This window comes from Rhincodon typus, chromosome 8 (assembly GCF_021869965.1).
Source record: "Rhincodon typus isolate 14 chromosome 8, sRhiTyp1.1, whole genome shotgun sequence".
NCBI lineage: Eukaryota > Metazoa > Chordata > Chondrichthyes > Orectolobiformes > Rhincodontidae > Rhincodon > Rhincodon typus.
This window is the reverse complement of record NC_063339.1, coordinates 27,962,520-27,983,328: the sequence shown is the minus strand read 5'-3', so window position 1 is coordinate 27,983,328 and position 20,809 is coordinate 27,962,520. Positions and strand designations below refer to the sequence as shown.

The 20,809-nt window shown below is 38.0% G+C and overlaps 1 protein-coding gene across 1 annotated transcript in view; it reads left to right on the top strand.

Annotated features, from left to right (window-relative positions):
• pcnx4 (pecanex 4) overlaps positions 1-19,354 on the top strand; it is a 35,078-nt gene extending 15,724 nt beyond the window's left edge. The window contains exons 5-11 of the mRNA XM_020512805.2: positions 1,599-1,699; positions 4,484-4,606; positions 8,315-8,678; positions 9,566-9,669; positions 13,406-14,469; positions 14,596-14,782; positions 17,208-19,354. Coding sequence (XP_020368394.1) covers positions 1,599-1,699; positions 4,484-4,606; positions 8,315-8,678; positions 9,566-9,669; positions 13,406-14,469; positions 14,596-14,782; positions 17,208-17,459 — 2,195 coding nt within the window. The 3' untranslated portion in view covers positions 17,460-19,354. The remainder of the gene's footprint in view (positions 1-1,598; positions 1,700-4,483; positions 4,607-8,314; positions 8,679-9,565; positions 9,670-13,405; positions 14,470-14,595; positions 14,783-17,207) is intronic.
• Positions 19,355-20,809: the final 1,455 nt, after the last annotated feature.

Sequence of the window (20,809 nt, the reverse complement as noted above, 5' to 3'; positions counted from 1 at the left end):
GACCCTTCTTCAGAAATTCATTTCTGAAGAAGGGTCTAGGCCCGAAACGTCAGCCTTCCTGCTCCTCTGATGCTGCTTGGCCTGCTGTGTTCATCCAGCTCTACACCTTGTTATCTGAGCTTTTCCAGCAACTTTGTTTTTGCTCCTGATTTACAGAATCTGCAGTTCTTTTGGTCTTTATTCCTTATTCAAAGTTCAATGCTGTTTGAGTTTTTTTGTAGAGGTGACCAAGGAGATAGATGAAGGCAGAGCAGTAGACGCCTGCATGGACATTAGCAAAGCCTTCCACAAGGTTCTGCATGGTAGACCGATCATTAAGGTTAGATTGCATGGAATTCCAGGGAGGGCTGCCAATTGGATACAGAAATAGCTTGACGGTAGGAGACAGGGTGGTGGTAAAGGGTTGTTGTTCAGATAGGAGGCCTGTGACCAGCAGTGTACAGCAAGGATTGGTGTTGGGTCCATTGTTGTTTGTCATTTATATAAACAAGTTGGATGAGAATGTAGGAGGCATGGTTAGTAAGTTTGCGGATGACACCAACATTGGTATTATAGTGAATGGTGAAGGTTATTTAAGAGTACAGTGGGCTCTTGATCAACTGGGCCGGTGGGCCGAGGAATTGCAGGTGGAGTTTAATGTAAGTAAATGCGAGGCATTGGATTTTGGTAAGACAGACCAGAACAGGACTTGCACAGTTAATGGTAGGGCCCTGGGGAGTGTTGTTGAACAGAGAGACCTAGGGGTGCAGGTACATCGTTCTTTGGAAGTGGCGTCATAGGTAGACAGGGTGGTGAAGAAGGAGTTTGGCATGCTTGTCTTCATCAGTCAGAGCACTGAGTACAGGAGTTGAGAATTAAACTGGAAAGGGTGCAAAAAATATGTCCAAGGATGTCACTGAGATGGGAAGATTTGAGTTATAAGAAGAAGCTGGATAGGCTTGGACTTTTTTCCCTGCAGCATAGGAAGCTGTGCGGTGATCTTATGGAGGTTTATAAAATATGAGGGGTATAGATAAAGTGAATTGCCAAGGTCTTTTTCCCCTGGTGAGGGACTCCAGAACTATAGGTGCATAGGTTTAAGGTGAGAGGGGAAAGATTTGAAAGGCTCCTGATGGGTGTCTGTAATGGAACGAGCTGCCAGAGGAAGTGGTAGAGTACAGTTACAATATTTAAAAGACATTTGCGCAGGTACACGGATAGGAAAGGTTTAGAGGGATTTGGGCCAAATGAAGGTAAATGGGATTAGTTCAGTTTAAGAAATCTGGTCGGCAGAAAACTGGCCCCAAGTGCCAATTTCTGTGCTATGTGACTCTAACTCTATTAATGAATTGACTTGATCTGATTAACATTTTCGAAACCTTTTTGTTTGATGGTTTGCATTTCTTATTTTCAAGTTCTGGCTGTTGACAGTTGTTTGCTATATAAATGTACTGTGGTGTGTGCAGGGAGAATTTGTCAGGATCAGAATGAAGAAGATATAGTATCTTTGTTTTCCTTGATCAGTTTTATCCTTTTGAAATGTCAAAAGCATAATAATGCACTATTCTGTATACTTGGAATGTGAGTGAACTGTTCTAATAACCATCTATCTGTTCTAGTCTCTCCATTTGCCATGGTAGCCTTTCTTTCTGTTGATACTTCACTGCAGGATCTCCACACAGCGTCTCTTTGTATTGGATTTACACGGGCATTCCGAATAGTAAGTTTGTCATATATCAGTGCAATTTTTAAAAAATCTTTTGTTTCCACAGAATAAATTTGAATTCCTGGTAATCAACTTAAAAGATTTATGCAAGATTTCACGTTTCAAGCATTTTACTGTAACACACAAACTAAAAGTCATATTGACTAAACATTTGTTCATTACACAGCTTATATTCTAAACTGCAGAAAATATTCTATGTTGAACTTTAAAAGTGACTGAAAATTTCCATTCAGTCTGAGCTGGGCAATTAATGCTGCTTTAAGAGCACCATACATAAGTCTTAAGAGCACTGTTCATATTTTAACAACAAACCTCAAAGGGTGTTTTTAAAAATCTGTATTTTGGTTTTATTGTGCAGCATAGGTAGTAAGCTAGTTTCAGTCACAAAGAGGAAATGGAACTTTAAAGCTGAGTCACTCTAGGGATTCATTTTATTCCTGGTGCCTTTAAAATGGATCACTGCCATTTGTTTTCTCTGCTACAGATACTGAGACTCTTGCTGAGGCACGTTTACAAGGGTGTTGGCAGATTCTCAGGGACTTTGCCAAGATTGTTTGAGTACAGGTGTATGTAACTGAGTTGTTTCTGTGGAGGATACGACAGCTGAACCCAGTAATGTCCAGCAGGTTCCTTTGATGGCACTATTTCCAAGAGTTTTGTGGCTGCATATAGCATCCCATCTGCTTTTCTGGTTAAAATTGATAACTCGGCACAAACAACAATGCATTTGGGATCTTCTAGATTAGAATTATTTTATGTGATGTCCTGAAGACCACGAGAGGAGCTATGTGGCTCTGAGTAACATAAAGTAAGTGCCCAGACTTTGTGGTAGGATTAATAGACATGATCTTGCAGTTAGTCCTTGCTGCTGACTTCAAGAAGACAACCCAATCTTGATTGTAGACTGCAGCAGAAACTTGTTCTTTCCGCTGCCTCATGACTGCAGTGACAAAGTTAGTAGGAAGGCCTGTTGATGTGGTGCTTTAATGGTGAAGCATTGTCCCTGTCATAAGCACAGGATCCTTGAGGTTATTCAGCACAACAAGAGGTAGGATCTTGTTGACTGTTTGTAATTTCTTACCTGACAATATGGCTGTGCCTGTTTTGGTTATAGTCCCACAGCCTGGCTCGTTTCCACACATACACCACACCCCATGTGTGCATACTCAGGGATTTACCTGGCTTGTCTCCAAGCCAGCTTTTCAGACATGCTGATGTCAGAAACAGCATTTTGAGGAGAATTTTTGAGCCTCCCCCCACGGTATTTTTGAATATCTTTGGGACCGAGGAGCCGTGAGTGTGGGAGGGGAGCGGAGCCGGTCTCGTTGTTTAACAATACTGTTAATTTATAGGGATGTGAGCCTATGGGGTGCAGCCCTGGAAAAAAAAGGCTGGGCAATTAGCCCAAGTTCCCAAATGACTGATCTTGGCAGAATCATCAACCAAGATTCCTACAGATCCCATTCAGGTGCATTGCCGCTTCTGCACTTGAGTATAAGTGAGATCATCAGATATTCAGGTACCACTGTATCTGTCAATAGTGGTGATCGCCTTAAAGTTAACCACTATCAAGATTTCAAGATCCGGGCCAAAGCTGAGACTTTTAGCAGTCAATGTTATTAAGGGTTAAGTCAGAAAACTTACAGAGCCTGCAAAATCCTAAGTGTAGAAATCATGAAGTTGCTGTGCAGTTTGCATTGCTCCTTTTTAGTCGCTGCTCATCTTGCTAAGAGACACTACTTTCAAACACAGAAAACAAGAATTTGGTGGTATACCAAGTATGGAAACAAAAAAAAAATGGAACTTTACTATTTAAATGAAAGGAAATTGTAACTTGGCACTGCAGGACTTGGAAGAAAGGATTCCTGCTGTTTAAGCTTTCGTCTTACTCTCATTACAGTAAGAAGTTCCAAATCTCAAAGGGAACAACAATTTTTATTGCACAAAAAGATTCACTGGTTGGCTGGCAAGTTGACTTCTGGTAGTGGTGTTGCCATGGACAATGCACCAGGGAACAGTTCATTGTGAAGCTTTTCTTTAAATTTGAACTAGACATGTTAGCTCTGATTGGTCAAGGCATTGACAATTTAAACAAAGTTTCGGCAGTTAACTGTCCCTTGGTACATTCTCCATGGCCATACCTCTATCGGAGTCCATTTGCCAACTAATGAGCATCTTCTACTTATTTCTTGTCATTCTTTCCTGATGAGGGCAAGATGTAAAACTTCAACACTGTCTCTTTTCAATGATACTGTAAGGAAATTTCTAACAGTGGTAGGTCAAATTATGTGATGCTGAAATTTCCTTTTACAATTACTGTATCTTACTTCAATCTTTAAATATTTTGTAACTCTGCCATAATTTTATTTACCTCTTTCATTCTTCTTTCTCTCTCTCACTTTTTTCTTTCTGATTTTTATTTTCTGTACTTTTTATACAATGAATTAAACCTTCTTGTTACACTTAGTGGCTCAGATTCTGTAGCTGAGTAAATATTCCTTTAGTATGATTGGTGGCAGAGACGGGCTATTGCTTGCCCTAATCAGAGGTTACTGATCACCCATAGAGGACATTATGCTGTATCAGACTTCCAGCTACCACAAGTTGCTACCCAAAAGTCCGTGAAAGATTTGGGAGCAGCTGTAAGTATAATTCATTCACTACTGACCACTAAATTGAAGTTCCATTTAATGATAAACTATTATTAATATTTGTATAATGGAACATGACTTTGTTTTTAATTCTTTTTTGTAAAACAGAATCTGATTATTTTAACAGGTATGGCAGAATACAGAGAATGCTCTATTGGAAGTGGTTGTGATAGCAATTGTACGACTTGCCACAGTGCATTCAAGTTTGGTGTGGTGGAACAGTATAGGTACAGGAATCCAACTCCTGATGGTAACTGCAATTTTTATTTTGTACATTTTCCTGTTTAGTTACTTGCCTCTCGGCATATGTTTCAGCTTTACTGAATCCAGTGTCATCACTGGAAGACATAATTCAGACAGTTTTAAAAGCAATTAATGGAGTTCCACAGAGCAAAGAGGCACTGTACAAATATGAAATAGTATTTTTAAATATTTCTACTGTATGTACAATAAAATGCAGAAACTGAAAATAATGCTGTAATAATATTTGGTTATTCACTTTAAGTTAGGTTCTGGTTCTGTCTGTCCATTTCTGAATGTATATGGTTATTACCGAAACAAATATATTTTTCAAAAGGAATCTTGAGTTTCTCAAATGTTGACTCTTGCACAATATATTGGGTATTGTCTTGCTTTGTTTTCCCCATGTTGGTCCAAATGCTTTATTCTTTTGACTTTCTTACTGGTGCAGATATGAGGAAGAGAATTTGGTCCAGCACTTTTTGTCGTACAGCCAATCGATTGTAACTTGAATTGGTTTCCAAAAGACAGTATCAGACTTTTAATTGGTCTTGTTTTTCAAGTTACTATCTCAGTTATAGGTTTTTACTTTTAGAAAATGAGGTTAATAGTTTAACCACAGATTTAGTGAGTTTGTTGAAATGTTGAACTGTGTGGACCAGAAAAGTTGCATGTTCTGTCCCAGGCTACATTCAGCTAATGACACTACAAGTTGTATGTAATATTTAAATGAAAAAATATAATAGACTGGGTTGTAGTTTGTTGCACTGGAAATCAATGCACACAGCCCTTCTTTGTTGGAGAAAAACATGAATTTCCTGATGGCATTGCATTGGCTACGTGAGCCTTGCTTCTTTCTGAATCTCTTTGGTTTATTTAGTTTGAGGAAATTCGATATTTTTGTTTACACCGTATAAGTATTTAACTTAGCTTTTTACACAGTACATGCTTTAATTTGTAGGACACGAGTTTCAACATTTTTTATGGTGATGTCTTAATATTAACTGTGTTCAGAAGTTAGAATCAAACTGCACACGAAGTTACTGAAGTTTGCTTTGACTATACTTATATGTTGAGCAGAGAACTATTTTTAATACTATTCTTCTTCCAGTTGTCCAACAGTCATAACTATCTTGATTTAGTTCCCCTTTACGTTTTATTTTGCCTTATTTAAGTTCTTGCAAGGTATCTTGGAATTTTCTATGTTAATCATTTCAAATACAGGGGGTTCTGCTATAACACGTGTTCCAGCGACACGAATTGGCTATAATGCAACTTACAATTAGGGGAATGCTATTTCTAAAACACATGTTGGCTATAATGCAATTCCATCAATGAGTGTTGACATCACGTGATCATTTTGTGGGCTTTTTCCTGAGCATGCGCAATGGGTTAGCACCAAAAGAGACTCTGCGCCGGCATCACGCGATCATCGCATTTTCTGTGAGTACAGTACTCTTTTTGTTTGCAAAATTCTGCCATGTTACCCACAAAATGCAAGGACAAAGTGACAAGAGTGTTAGCAAGAAGCGTCCTGGTGATAACATTGAGGGTGGTGAATGTAAAAGAAAGGCTATAATAATATGGGAAGAAAAGCTAGATATTATAAAGTGTTTTGAGTGTAATGAGAGAACATGTGATATATTTTGCGTGACAGGAATAAAAATCTTACACACCATTAGAGACAATGCAGAAAAGAGTAAAGCAAGCTGTATTGCTGGAACAAGTCTGAGTGCTAGCAAATCTGTGAGGTCATGGACAAAGGAACTTGAGAAGATGGAGTCGCTTCTAAGTGTGTGGATAGAAGATCAAATGAAAAAGTGATCTGGGACCACCATTCTCACTATAAAACAGAAAGCCTTATCAATTTATGAAGATCTAACAAACAAACTGAAAATCCTGCAGATGTGCCTGCCTTTAGTGCTAGCAGTGGCTGATTTGCTGGATTTAAGAACTGCTCTGCTTTCCATAACGTAAAGGTATGTTGTGAAGCTGCCAGTGCAGACGAGGAGCATTTCCTCCTATAGTAAAAAGATTAATTGATGAAGAAGACTACAACTTAGATCAAATTTTCAATTTGGTTGAGATGGGTTTATACTGGAAATGAATGCCATCAGGAACCTACATTTCTATGAATGAAGCACATGCTCCAGACTTTAAGGTGGCAAAGAATCATATGACTGTGCTGCTGGGTGCCAATGCCAGTGGAGATTTAAAGCTTAAGCCTGTGGTGGTGTACCACTCTGCCAATCTGCAAGTCTTGAAAGGCTACCTTAAGTCTACTCTAGGTGTCTACTTTAGCTCAAGCAAAAAAGGTTGGATGATGGGACAAATTTTTTCTGATCTTATTGTTGATGTTAGAAGATGTTTTAAGAAAGTATTGCAGGAAAAAAAAATTGGATTTTAAGATTCCCCTCATCCTGGATAATGCGCTAAGCCATCCTCCCACCATTGGTGAGCTTTGTGAAAACATCAAAGTGCTATTTCTACCCCAAACACAACCTGTCTCCTTCAACACATGGACCAGGGTGCAATAGCAGCTTTTAAAGCTTATTATTTAAGGCGCAAATTTATGAGGCTGATTGCAGCCACTGAGGGGGATAAGGACAGTGTTCTTCAATTTTGGAAGACCTTTAACACCAAGAATGCAATTGACATTATTGTGGAGGCCTGGGGTGATGTCAGTAAGGACTGCTTGCGTGCACTTTGACGGAAACTTCTCCCAAATTTTTTTCAAGATTTTAAAACGTTTGATCCATCAGAAGAACTCACAAGAATCAAAGAACATTTTGTTGATCTTGCAAAACAAGTTGGATTTGAAGAAGTGGAGAGTGAGGATGTTGACGAGCTGCTTGAGTCCCACTGTGAAGACCTCTCCACAGCTGATCTACAACAATTTGTCACTGAGGGGTAAGTGGAAGCTGGAGATGAAAAAGTAGTAGTCCAGGATGCAGCACCATGACAGCTTTCCACTTCTGTTTTGTCTTCTATCCTGAGGGAAATTGAGAAGCAGTTGCAGCTCTTAGAGGACAATGATTACAGTGCAGAACATAGCAAGGTAGCAGTTCACGGAATAAAATCTTATTCGTGAAAGAAGAGAAAGGGCATAGCAGCAAAACTGGATGTCTTCTTTAAACCAACCCCCAAGAAACAGTTAGAGGACAATGAACCGCAGCCATCCTCTTCTGGATTAACTAGTTTTTGTCCTAATCCTGCAACCACAACTGCACCTGAACATGATGGTGATGATGATGATGACCCTCAGCCCCTGCTGAGAGTAACCTTAAAACCACCTCCTCCATCAAGTCATCTTGACATTTTTTTCAAAAGGTGTTAAATTTACTTTTACTTCATTATTAGATTTGAATAAAACATTTATTCAAATTGTGCTATCCTTTGTTTTAGGCTTGAGTGATTTTCAAGCGATTTTGAGTTATGTTTTGTGGTGGTCTGCCCCTCACCTCACTTTTCCCATAGACCCCATTATTTCTATAGTGCAATTTTCTATAACGCAAGGTTGCACAAGAACGCAACTGTTGCATTATAGCAGAACCCCATGTAAATGCAAATGGTTTTAGAACATATTAATCGCAAAAAAAATAGGTTAAATATTCATAATGAGTTTGAAGTTAAAAGGATGAGAAAAAGTAATTTCTTCGGTCATTCTATTTGAAAATTGGGAAGTCTTATAACTAATATTTTTAATCCCCTTTTGTAGGTCGGTATTATACGAGATCGTTTCTTTCAAGCAACATCCAAGCTCAAATTTGCTTTGACTGTACTTGTCTCCTCCTGGACAGAAAAGAAGCAACGCCGGAAGTCTTCTAGCATTATAATTACATTAAATGTTATTCTGTTCCCTGTTGTACTGACAGTCATTGCTCTTGCTTCAGCACTTTCGGCGCCTTTACTTCCACTGTTTACACTTCCAGTGTTTCTCGTGGGATTTCCAAGACCTAGTAAGACCTGGCCTGGATCTGTGGGTGCTGCTGCATGCATATGTCCTGATTCAGTATATTACCAGCATATGATGCACAACCTGGCAAACGTATTATCTACAGCATTTTCTGCTGGCAGTTTGGGTAGGTGAAGAATAATTTCATGTTTTGTTATTGTTATTGTTGTTGTTATGTTATGTTAATGTTATTGTTCTTGATGATCTGATCACTTAATATTCCTAAGCTCAGGTAAGTTTTTGATCTACTTTTTCAAGCCAAGGTTAGCTTTGATCAAGTTTTGTTTCACACTGGTATTTTGAAGTGGTCAAAAGTCCATACAACAGAAGATTAAAGATTTGGTTAATCCCATATCCTGGTTATAAACATGAAAACCTGTATCAGATTGATATACTACAACGTGCTCTCACTGTTCCGGATGAAACATTCAATATTGTTATTGCGTCAGAGAAGTTTTAACGATTTTCTTCACTTCAGTTGGAAAGGAAACTTGAAAATTGAAACAGTTGTATGGGGAGGGCTAGTTTATTCATATTAAGTTTTACATCTTGAGATATCCACAAATCCATTGTTGTAACATTAGAGGATGTTACTTATTAAATCTATTTTTTGTTTTATTTTTCATTTCTATTTATAAATGGTTGTGACACATATTCAGGGCGTAAAGATTCAAAGAAACCATTGTTACTGAGTGGGAGTTCTTCATGTCCGCAAACTCAGTTTATGGGTCATCAGTTCATATTTAAGTATTTAATGCCAGAAGCCAGATGTATTGGAGCTGCGTGGGGCGATCCAAGCTTCTTCAATCTTTGCTTTAAATTTTTACAGTAAACGTACATGTGCATGTATAGAATTATTCTCTGTATTATGGTATAATATACCAAAAATTGATTCTTTGCTTTTTTAAATAGTGTACAGTGGAATTTGTCATGGTATATATAAACGTAAATTTACATTTTGTTTTAAAATTCTAGTGTATTCTATGTACTAATTACTAGACACTTTATTTCAAGGGAACCCTTCACCTGGCTCTCATTTCCTGTGCCGCTTCCAGGATCGACTAATATGGGTCTTGGTTTTGGAGCGCGGTTTTGGCTACTGCTGTATTAGCATTAAGGTAAGAAGGTTTCATCTCCTGGTTAAAAAGCATTACAGGATTTGTTACAATCCCAGCTGATGATAATAGGGGTCTAGATCCGAAACGTCAGCTTTCCTGCTCCGCTGATGCTGCTTGGCCTGCTGTGTTCATCCAGCTCTACACCTTGTTATCTCAGATTCTCCAGCATCTGCAGTTCCTACTATCTCTGATGATAATAGTCGACAGCCTCAGATCCCAGTTTAGTTACCATTGTGGTTTATTACTGAACATTTTCACACAAGAATGCCAATGTTCTTTATCAAAGGAACACAAAACAGAAAAAATAGATTCAACCTAATTCATACCAATATCCTTTATAGTCATTTAAACCTAGTAAAGTATCAATCTTGTTTTAACTCTCTTTCTTAACCAACTCTTCGTAATGCTGGTGGGCGAAACTTCCTTCCGGTTCTGAGACCTTGCAACTTCTGCACAAATTCTCATAGGTTGAAGATTACGCAAAATAATCTGAATTTCTGTTGATATGAAACTTCTGAACTGAAACCTGTTTCTTCTGAACTAAACGCAAACTGCTCAGGGCACCTACCGTTGTTTTTCTGTGTGTCATAAAACCCAGCACTATAAACACTTAATCAGTTAACAGATTCAATACAGTGTGGAGCTGGAGGAACACGGGTGTTGTTCTTCCAATTTTCGTGTGGCCTCATTGTGACATTGGAGGAGGTTCGGGATGGACATGTCGTCAAGGGGGTGGGAAGGGTAGTTGAAATTGCTGGCAACCAGTAGGTGGTGTTGATTGAAGTGTACAGAATGCAGATGCTCTATGAATCAGTCAGAGTCTGCGCTTGGTCTCTCTGATGTAGAGGAGACCCCATTGGGAACAACGGATGCAGTAGACCAGGTTTGAAGATGTACAGGTTGGATATGGAATGACTGGGGCCTTGGACAGAGGTGAGAGGGGAGGTGTAGCTGTTGCAGGGAAAGGTGCCAGGTGCGGTGGGATTGGTGGGGAGTGGGGAGTGTGGAGTGGTTGAGGGAGTCATCCAATGTCCCAATGAGGCCACATGTAAACTGGAGGAACAACACCTTATATTCCATCTCGGGCCAATGGCCTCAGCGTAGAATTCACTAGCTCCAAAATCTCCTCACCCCCAGCCTCATCCCTGTCTCTTTGACCTGACACAACCTGTCCCTCTTCCTTCTCACCTATCCGCTCCACCCTTCCCATTGATGAATCTCCACAACCCCTTACCTGCATCCACCTATTACCACCCCAGCTACCTTACCCAGCCCTACCCTCCCAATTTATTTCTGAGTTCCCCCGTCCCAGTCCTGATGAAGGGTCCCGACCCAAAACGTTGACTTTCCTGCTCCTCTGATGCTGCCTGACCTGCTGTGTTCCTTCAACTCCACACTGTATTGACTCTGACTTCCAGTGTCTGCAGTTCTTGCCATATGTTAACATATCTTGTTAAGTACTTAAGTCACAGTGATTTAGGTCACTATTCCAAATGAATTTCTGACCTTGTTTCAAAAGGTTACCTTCGCAGAATGAATACCACAAATCTATTTTACCTGTATCCAAATTATATATTATTAATCTTTATCACAGGTGGTGACACAAAACAGTTATATTTTTATCTGTAGGATGTTAATTCAAATCCAGCTAATGGGTTCAAGATCTCTCTCCAGTCCACGGGTCTAATGAGAAATGAGTTTGGGCAATTTCAAATTAATGATCTAGCAAGAATGCCAACAGTTTAAAACTGGAGCTGAATCACAGTTGTTTGTCTTCATGAGCACAAATAATCTGAGCACACATACCAATAAAAATCTTTACTTTTGAATTAAGTTCTGTGTCCTACAAAAGTTTACTGTCAGATCCTATTCTGTTGTTTGGACTGTCAAGGTAGTAGAGTGTTGAAATATCCTAAAAGTTATCCTCTAGATTGTTCAATCCTATTTGTTTATACACCAAGATGAAGCATTTCAGGTGATCCAGAGAATCCAGTTTGTGAAACTCACCAACAGTCCATTGTGCTAGTGCCAAACATAAGTGAAAATGTACTTTCCTGTCCAAATTATATAGTAATCACAAGAACAATATTGCAAGATATAGTCCAATCAGGTTAATATTTGATTGAAAACATGATTGAGTAAATTAGAGATTCCAGTTTTTAGGAATAATTTTTGGATATCTATTCATAAGATATGAACTGTATTTAAAAGCTCTACCTCTGCCCTTAATACTCATGATCTCTATTGTCTGGTCATATAATAATCCACATGTTGTATTATCAAATTAAAATGTATCTTTTCCCCATTTCATTTAATTGTTAAATGCTATCCATAACTATTTGACCCACCTGCTAGTTTTCTAAATGTGATGATACCACTTCCGGTATGGGCAACTTTGCACCTTCATGTGTGCAGAAGTACTAGATTTCAACTTGCAATTTCAACCCACAATTTCTCACAAATGCTAAGTTCCTGAACAGAAGGGGAAATTTAACATTATTTTTCTGGAAAATAAAACTTTTTTTCCCTGCATCGTTTTCTGGACTACTTGCTAATCACAGGTTTTGGAGCAATAGTAGCAAACTAGGAGCAATCTATTGGTGTATTATTCTGCCAAGCTCATGCTGCACAGGGAAACCATCCAAGTAAAGAGATAAAATAAAGATAAAGTCAGCCTTTTTTTCCTTTTTCATAAAAATTATTTTACAAATAATTTAAAACTTTCTTGGTAGAAAGCACACAGCATATTCTAAGAATAATGGGGAACCAATGATCTAGTGAGAATGAGAAACTTTAAAGAAAAAATCGATGAGTAAAGAAATAGGACTGGAGAAATTAATATGATTGCGGCAGCAATTTTTCTGACTTATTTGTAAGCATGCCAATATTTGTTAAATTATCACCAAGTATTTATTACGATGCTTCCTTCAGTTTAAAGATTAGCTAGTGTATGTAGCAGAGTGGACCATAGCTTATCAATACCATATTATAATAAATCAACAAGGGCCATTTTTTAACTTGTGAAAATAGATGTACCAGTTTAGTGTGTCCCCTTGTCTAACTAATTTCTGTTTAACTAGTAGGCCATTTTTAATTGTTATTTTGAAAGTTTACATTTATAGTTGTGATTAAATTGACCTGCAGGAAGTGAATTTCTATGTTTGATCTTCATTTGGATTTGGTTTCTTCACTATACCACTCAGAAAGCAGGACGATAAATGCCCGTGGACTACAGGTCATTGGTATCTGTTGACTAAAGTTATAGTTTCTCTATATGTTTGTGCCAATTTTGTTTTAAAATGCCAATTTGATTTTTTTTGAGTGAAGTTCCAGCATTTCAGTCAAAACGAGTTTTCGCTCAGACCCTAAAAGTGAACAAAGTAGCCCAGTTGAACCCTGAAATTCACATAATTGGAGTTAGTAAATTTGTTTGTTGAAGTCTGCAGTATTAGTCACAAGCCTCCGCACAGGGAAGAAAGAATGTGAAGGATAGTCAGTTTGATCTATATTTTATTTCTCTCACCCACATACTGAATGGCATTGGTGGATGTTTGGTCAGCCAAGAATGATGTGAATTGGAGTAAATGGCGAATTAAAAAGTTTTCCAATTAAAATTATAATAGTGTACTGGAATCTGATTTCATGATTGTGTAATACTTACATTCTCTTAGTGAATGTTCATATTTTGAATAACTGATTTTTTAAAATATTTAGTGTGAAATTACTGTTTTGTCAGGGATTAGAGCTACAAGAAACATCATGCCACACTGCTGAAGCTCGACGGGTTGATGAGGTGTTTGAGATGGCCTTTGAACAAGAGGACCAAGCAAAAACTTGCCCTATAAACCAGCATCTTGGCAACATCTTGACTCCGTGTGCAGTACTACCAGTAGAAGTTTACTCTGATGCACGGAATATTTTAACAGGAATCATTGACACTCATGAAAATTTAAAACAGATAAAGGAAGATTTTGCCAAAGTTTTCATTTGGGTGCTTTTACGTTCTACTAATAAGTCAAAATCTTGTCAAAATAGCCAAGACATCCAGCCATTACAACAAAATAGAACCTGGTCAGATGAGTGTACAATTACTTCAGTACAAACAGAATCTTCTACAAGTCCCAAAGATTCCAGCATAAATTCAGAAACATTTAATGAATGGTTAGATGGTGATATATTTGAACTGGAATCCATTGGAAGAAAGACTAGAATAAGTTTCGTTAAAAACATGATAGATATGCAACAAATGAGTACAAAACCTATAGTAACATCCATTCCGGGGAGCCTTGAAACACGAAGCTTATCTCCTGATATAAATGAAGAAGAATTACCAAAAAAAACTCCTACATATGGACTTCCTGCTATTGACAAAGGCGGAAAGAGAATTATGGAAAGTGGTAACCGTGAAATAGCCCCACTGGTTGTTTTCAGTTCTCCTTACTCAAGTAAGCTTAAAGTGCCAGAAAATTGGAGATCAGGACCGTTCACTTCTCTACTGCTTCAAAAATTGTTGAAATCCTTCCCTGATGATTGGTATTCATTTGTTCTTACTCTCATGGATGTTGTCCAATCTGATGAAAAATCTTCTATTATCTTTGAAGTGAAAGGAGATAAGACTTTGAGAGAGATGTATGCCCAGGTGGTGATGTCTTGTTATGGCATAATGTTAGGTACAGACTCTACAATCCCAAGCCCTAATCAAGTCTTCAAAGTGTATTCTGGTGATATACCTTGGTCTTTGGGCTTAGATTGGCTGACCCAAAAGCCAGAACTGCTTGCACTTGCACTAAAAGCATTCAGGTAATTAAAAGAACTGTTGTTATGAATCCGTGGCTAATTGATAAAACTGCAATTTGATGCATATAGCTACATGGGTGAATTTACTAAATGCAGAATCTGATCATGGTGAATCATTTCTTTATATAGATACACCTTCAAGTTGATGTTTGACAAAGCCAGCCTAGGCCCAGTTGAAGACTTTGTTGAGTTGGTAAATTATTTGGAAGAATATGAGAGAGACTGGTTCATTGGTATGATGTCAGAGTCTGAGTGGCAACAGGCTGTACTGCAGGAAAAGCCTTACCTCTTCTCCTTGGGATATGACCCAAGTTTGGTAAGTCCATCTAAATTTACACCAGTGTGACTTAACAGGCAACAGTCCTGTCTCTGACTCAGATGCAACTGAGAGATTTTCTGCAGTTTTTTTCTGTGTGGGGGTGAGCATGTCAGGTAGCAACTAACACACCACTGACATTGGTGGGATAACTCACTGGATTGCCTACAAGTCAGCTCATTAAGAGTTGAGACTTGAGCGAGAGTGAGTTGGTCACGCTATCACAGGTTACGATGCTTCTGGGTCCTAAAGTCTGCGAGTCGAGGCATGATTGGAGGATCCAGCAGTGAGAAGGTAAGTCTATGTTCTTTTCTCATTAGGTGGGGAAGTTGTTTGGGATGGGCGCTGGTGCCAAGAAAATTGGGGCAAAGTCAGGAGGATGGCTTTTAGATGCAGTTTGCTGTGCCCATTCTGCCATCGTCTCTTCTTGCATATTGAAGTAAGTACACTAAAAAAAGTACCTAGATTGGATCACCTCGCCCACCAGCATGATCCTGGAATAGTATATCATTTTGATGAGAAAGGAAAGATGTACTAATGCATGACATGATCAGGGCAGATTTGAAGAGACTAACCCACACACATGCTTGCTATACTGGAGATTCCGCTCTTCAAGAGAAGTGGAAAATGGCAGGCTTAGAGGGAACATGGAAGTCTAAGATTCTTTCAGAAGTTCAGTCTGACCGATCCCAGCTCCAGCTCAGTCCTGATCTGGCTTCAAACCTCATATATAGTTCATTGCTAAGATTCCTCACTTTCAGTTTAGGAACATATCCGCATATGCCTCTTTCCCACTATGATATATCTTTATCACTTCAGAGTGCATTTTACCCCTAAAAGGTTTTCTTTATTGGTGAAGCCACCAGCAGACCTAAAACTATAATTTCACCAGAACGCTAACTCCTATCTCAAACCTTTAAAGTTGACATTTGTTGTCATTGACTGACTCATTTTAATAACATATCAACCTCAAATCCTACATTTTAAATGGCTTTTCTACAATATTTTCTCACCGGTGTCCTAGCAGGCACACAATGCTCTACTGACTCATTTAGCATGACCCCTCTCCCATTTTAATCAACATATCTAGATTATCCTCCTAAACTAATTTTATTCATTAGCAGAATGTATTTTCAAAATCACACGTTAACATATCTTTTGTCACAATCCTATTTGAAAATGCATTTTGGAACGTGTGAAGTTTTGTAAATGTAAGACTTTTATTTTTAAAATACCCATTTGACTATTTTTATCACCAAGCCACAAACCCGTGTTGAGCACTCAATGAAAATATTAAAGGGTTAAATTAATATACAAAATATATAAAGCGGAGTTATATAGTGCCCATTGGTACTTATGGTAGTAATTCTTAGCATTTCTTTGTAATGCTTTGCTAATAATGTATTGCCAATATTACTGTTAAACCTTTTTGGTAATGAAAACATTCAGTTAAAAAATATATTAGAGTGTTTTGAGGCTAAATAAGTAGTATCTTTTAACCTTGTACTTTTTGGTCTTCAAGTCTGGGAGGTGGCACAGTGGTCAGCACTGCTGCCTCTTAGCACCAGGGAACCAGGTTCAATTCCAGCTTTCAGTGACTGTGTGGATTTTCCACGTTCTTCTTGTGTTTGCATGAGTTTCTTTCCAGTGTTCAGGTTAGGTGAATTAGCTGTGCTCACTTCCTACGTAGTATCCAGGGACTTGTGGGTGAGGTGGATTAGCTATGGTATATGGGAGTTAGGGGGCTAGGGTGAGGGTGCATAGTCTTGGTGGAATGTTCTGAGCGTCAGTTCAGATTTGACCAAATGGCCTATTTTCACATGTAGGGATTCTACAACTTCTATGACTCGAACATCATTTATTGGTTTGTTAATCTGTCTTTGAATCCATTGACCTACAACTAAACTACTCCGTTTACATCTATACATTTCTACAGTTAGTTTGATTATTTTGTTCCTGAGCAGAAAAAGAAAATGTTTGCAAACATGTCGAACCGTTTGAAGTACTGTTGTTGCTATTACGTCAATAATCAAGGCAGAGAATTTGCAGACAACTAGATTTGGCAAATGAGTGGTGTTGCTGGAGGAAAAAGTTGATTAGATTGAGCTGTGCTTTAAATAGTGGCATAGAAAGATGGGAATGCCTTAAATCCTCATTCAAATGCTGGCATTTCTAACAATCTAGTGCAGGATGAATAAAACTTGAACCTTTAAGCATTTTCATTTAGAGAAAACAGTGCTAGACAGGCAAATTGGCATCTTATTTTCCATTGTACAAATCCTGAAACAAGTGAAAGTGTATGGTTTTGCTTAAGAAATCATTTCTGTAACAAATTACTTGCCCATATAATTTTGTTATGGTAACACTTAAACATTATTTTTCTTCATTTTCGGAGGAGTTAAGACTGTTTTATTTGTTCTTGCAGAGTACATATACTGGACGTGTGCTGTCACTGCAGGAAATGTTGTTGCAGGTTGGCAGATTGAATGCAGAAGCAATAAGAGGCCAGTGGGCCAACCTGTCATGGGAACTTCTTTATGCCACAAATGATGATGAGGAACGATACAGCATACAAGCACATCCTGTATTACTGAGAAATTTAACAGTACAGTCAGCAGACCCTCCCCTTGGCTATCCCATTTATTCATCTACGCCGATCCATGTGCCTTTGTTCTAGAGAATTGCAAGTTCTAATTAGTGTTCAACACATATTACCATGGAAGAAATTAAAGAAAAATGTTGCCCTTACTTATAAATTGAGGTTTGGCATTTTGTACAGATGACCAGTTTGGACTGGTAAAAATCATTGCTTAGGCAGGGACTGTCATGTATCAACTATGCAAAACTTGAATTTATTGCCAGGATTTTAAAAAATATTCCAAATGACTTTTAATTCGTGGAATTTTACAGTTTTTTGTATCCCTGAAACCAAAGTGGGAGGTATCAGTAATGAAACATCAACTAAAATACTATCCTGCAACTCTTGTTGCAAAGTACATGGTTGCTATGGGCTGGAAGTGTGATACCTCCATGTTTTAAAAGTAAGCCAAAACGTGGATTAGGACTAAGAAGATTGAGAGAACTGTGAACCTATATCCAAGCATGTCCCACTAGCTTTGAAGAGGAGAATGTACATTATAAACTACTTTGTGTCATATTCAACATATGTTCAAATGTTGAATTGTAAAAGTATGGCAGCTTAAAAGAAAAATTTGGAATGAGATATATTTATAAAACGTCATTGTAAAATATCATTCAACTATATATGTGTAATTATATGGAGTACAAGAATTAGCCATAAAGATTTTCTATTCAGAGAAAAAAGACCTTTTGCCATGAGTTACCAGTGAAGTGCTGAAAATGTTTATTCATTTTGATTAAAGCCAATTGGGAGGTATTTAGTTAACGGTAATAAGTTAACTGAGATATTTGATTTAGAATCTGAAAACTCAATGTAGAAGAGTCCAAGTAAAACAAATTTGAAGTGATGTTAAAATACTGCTTTGTCATGCTGGAATTACATCAACTCACTTTGAATACAGTATATGTATGTATTTTTCAGAGTGCTATTGTTTTGTAAAAATAAGAGTTTATGATAGTTAATTTGGGAAAAGTATTGAATTTTTTGTTCTGTGAATTATAAATTTTCGAAAATCTAACATGTTGGTGGGCTGATAAACTGACACTGAGCTCCATAAGGAGAGCATTTGGATTGATTATGTTCACTGAAAGGGAAGATCAGAAGAGTTGCATAAGATCCATGGTGGCTACTAGCACAAGTCAACGAGACATTAGTAGCAACCTGTTAGTAGTCTGACTGACCAATAGAAAAAAAAAAATAATGTTTTTTAAAAAAGTACAAAACATGAAATCGTAGAACAAGTTGTTCTTTTGCTAATCAATTACATTGTTAAATGGATTGTTCATATAAGAAGATTGCAGCGTTCCAGAAGTCTGAACTTTTTGAAATGTGCACACAAACATTTTTCAAGCAACCATGCAAGAAATTGTTAAAAAGCAAGTCATGTGGATGCTAGAAATCTGAAATAAAGAGTGCTAGAAAAACTGAAGTAAGCTTGGCACCATCTGTGGAAAGATAGTTAACATTTTGAGTCAAATAAGACTCTGCATCTGAGCTTCACTTCTTTGAGTTGATTGTGACTGATCTAGAGCTATAATGTGAATTCCTGTTTCTCTCTATACAGATGTTTCCAGACCTGCTGAGCTTTTCCAAAATTTTATTATGCAAAAATTGTTTTGAACAGGATTAAACTTCAAATTGTACCTATTTTTAAAATGCTGCATTGTATGAACTGGTTAGTGTGGTTAAGTGTGCATAATCTTCCATTTCTTTCAGTATCCCTTGATGCACATCCATTAAAACATTTTAAGTCCTGTTTTCCAAGTGAATAATACATTTCAGAGTATAGGTTATTGTATATTAAATAATTCAGTCGTAGGAAAGATATGTAGAACTGTATTTCATATTTTAACTGACTTTTCCAGTTGTAGATTTGTATAGCGTCTTCACTGTTCTGTAAACTACTAAAATTAAAGCTTAATTATATCTAATTTTACAAGTTTAAAATTATATTTGACAAATGTGGCTGGAATGTTAAATAAAATCATATTGAAACATAGAAAATAGAAGCAGGAGTAGACATTGTTCCAGCTTTTGCCCCATACACTTTGATCCCTTTAGCCCTAAGAAATATATCTATCTCCTTGAAGGTCAGAAATCACATAACACCAGGTTATAGTCCAACGGTTTATTTGAAAACACAAACCTTTGGAGCCTCAGTCTACACTAACACCCGAAGAAGGGCTGAGGCTTCGAAAGTTTGTGTTTTCAAATAAACCTGTTGGACTATATAACCTAGTGTTGTGTGATTTCTGACCTTGTCCACCCCGACACCTCCACATCATATCACCTTGAAAACATTCAATGTTTCGTCCTCAACTGCTTTCTATGATAGAGAATTCCACAGGCTCACCACTCTCTGGTGAAAACATTTATCCTCATCTAAGGCCTGAATGGCCTCTTCTGTATCCTTAAACTGTGGCCTCTGATCAGGGAGTCCAGAACCATTGAGAACATCCTTTCTACATTAGAATTTGATAGATTCCTATGAGCTCTCCCCTCTTCTATACTCATGTGGATATAGTTCTAACTGATTCAATCTCTTTTCATGTGTCAGTCTGGTAACTGTTGCAATATGCCATCTGTAGTCAAAAGATTCTTGCCCCGTGCAAACACACAAACACACACACACAATCAAATAAGGAGACAAAAACTACACACACTGGTCTCCAGGCAGGGTCTCATGAATGCCCTGCAGGTAGATATGTTAGGACACAGCTTTGAAACAGGTTGCACTTGAACTCAGGTACACCAGCAATTGCAGCAAGACATTCCAGCTCCTGAACTCAAATCGTCTTGCTACAAAGGCCATCATATTATTTGACCGCTGCACCTCCATGCTCATTTTCAGCAACTGCTGTACAAGGACATCTATTTCTCACTGCACCTCTTTTCATAGTCTATTGTCATTCAGAACATTTTTCTCTGTTTTTGCTACCAAAATGGATAACTTCATATTTATCCATACTATATTTCATCTGCTATGCATTTGCACTCCACTTGTCCAAATCATCCTGAAACATCTATGTACTCTCCTCACAGTTCATCTTCCCATCCAGCTTTGTATTGTCTGCAAACTACATTCAGTTCCCTCAACTAAATCACATAATAGCGAATAGCTGGGATCCAAGCACTGCAGCATCCCACTAGTCACTGACTACCACGCAGAATGGCCCATTTATTCCCATTTCTTTTCTGCCAACCAGTTCTCTATCCACATCATTACACTACTCCAATCCCATGTGCTTTAATTTTACATGCTAATCTCTTGTGGGACATTGTCAAATTCCTTTTGAAAGTCCCAGTAAACTACATCTACTGCTTTAAAATTTGTTGTAGATGAGGCTATAGACATGCTCACCGAGCCCATGGGTTTGGTTGCAAAT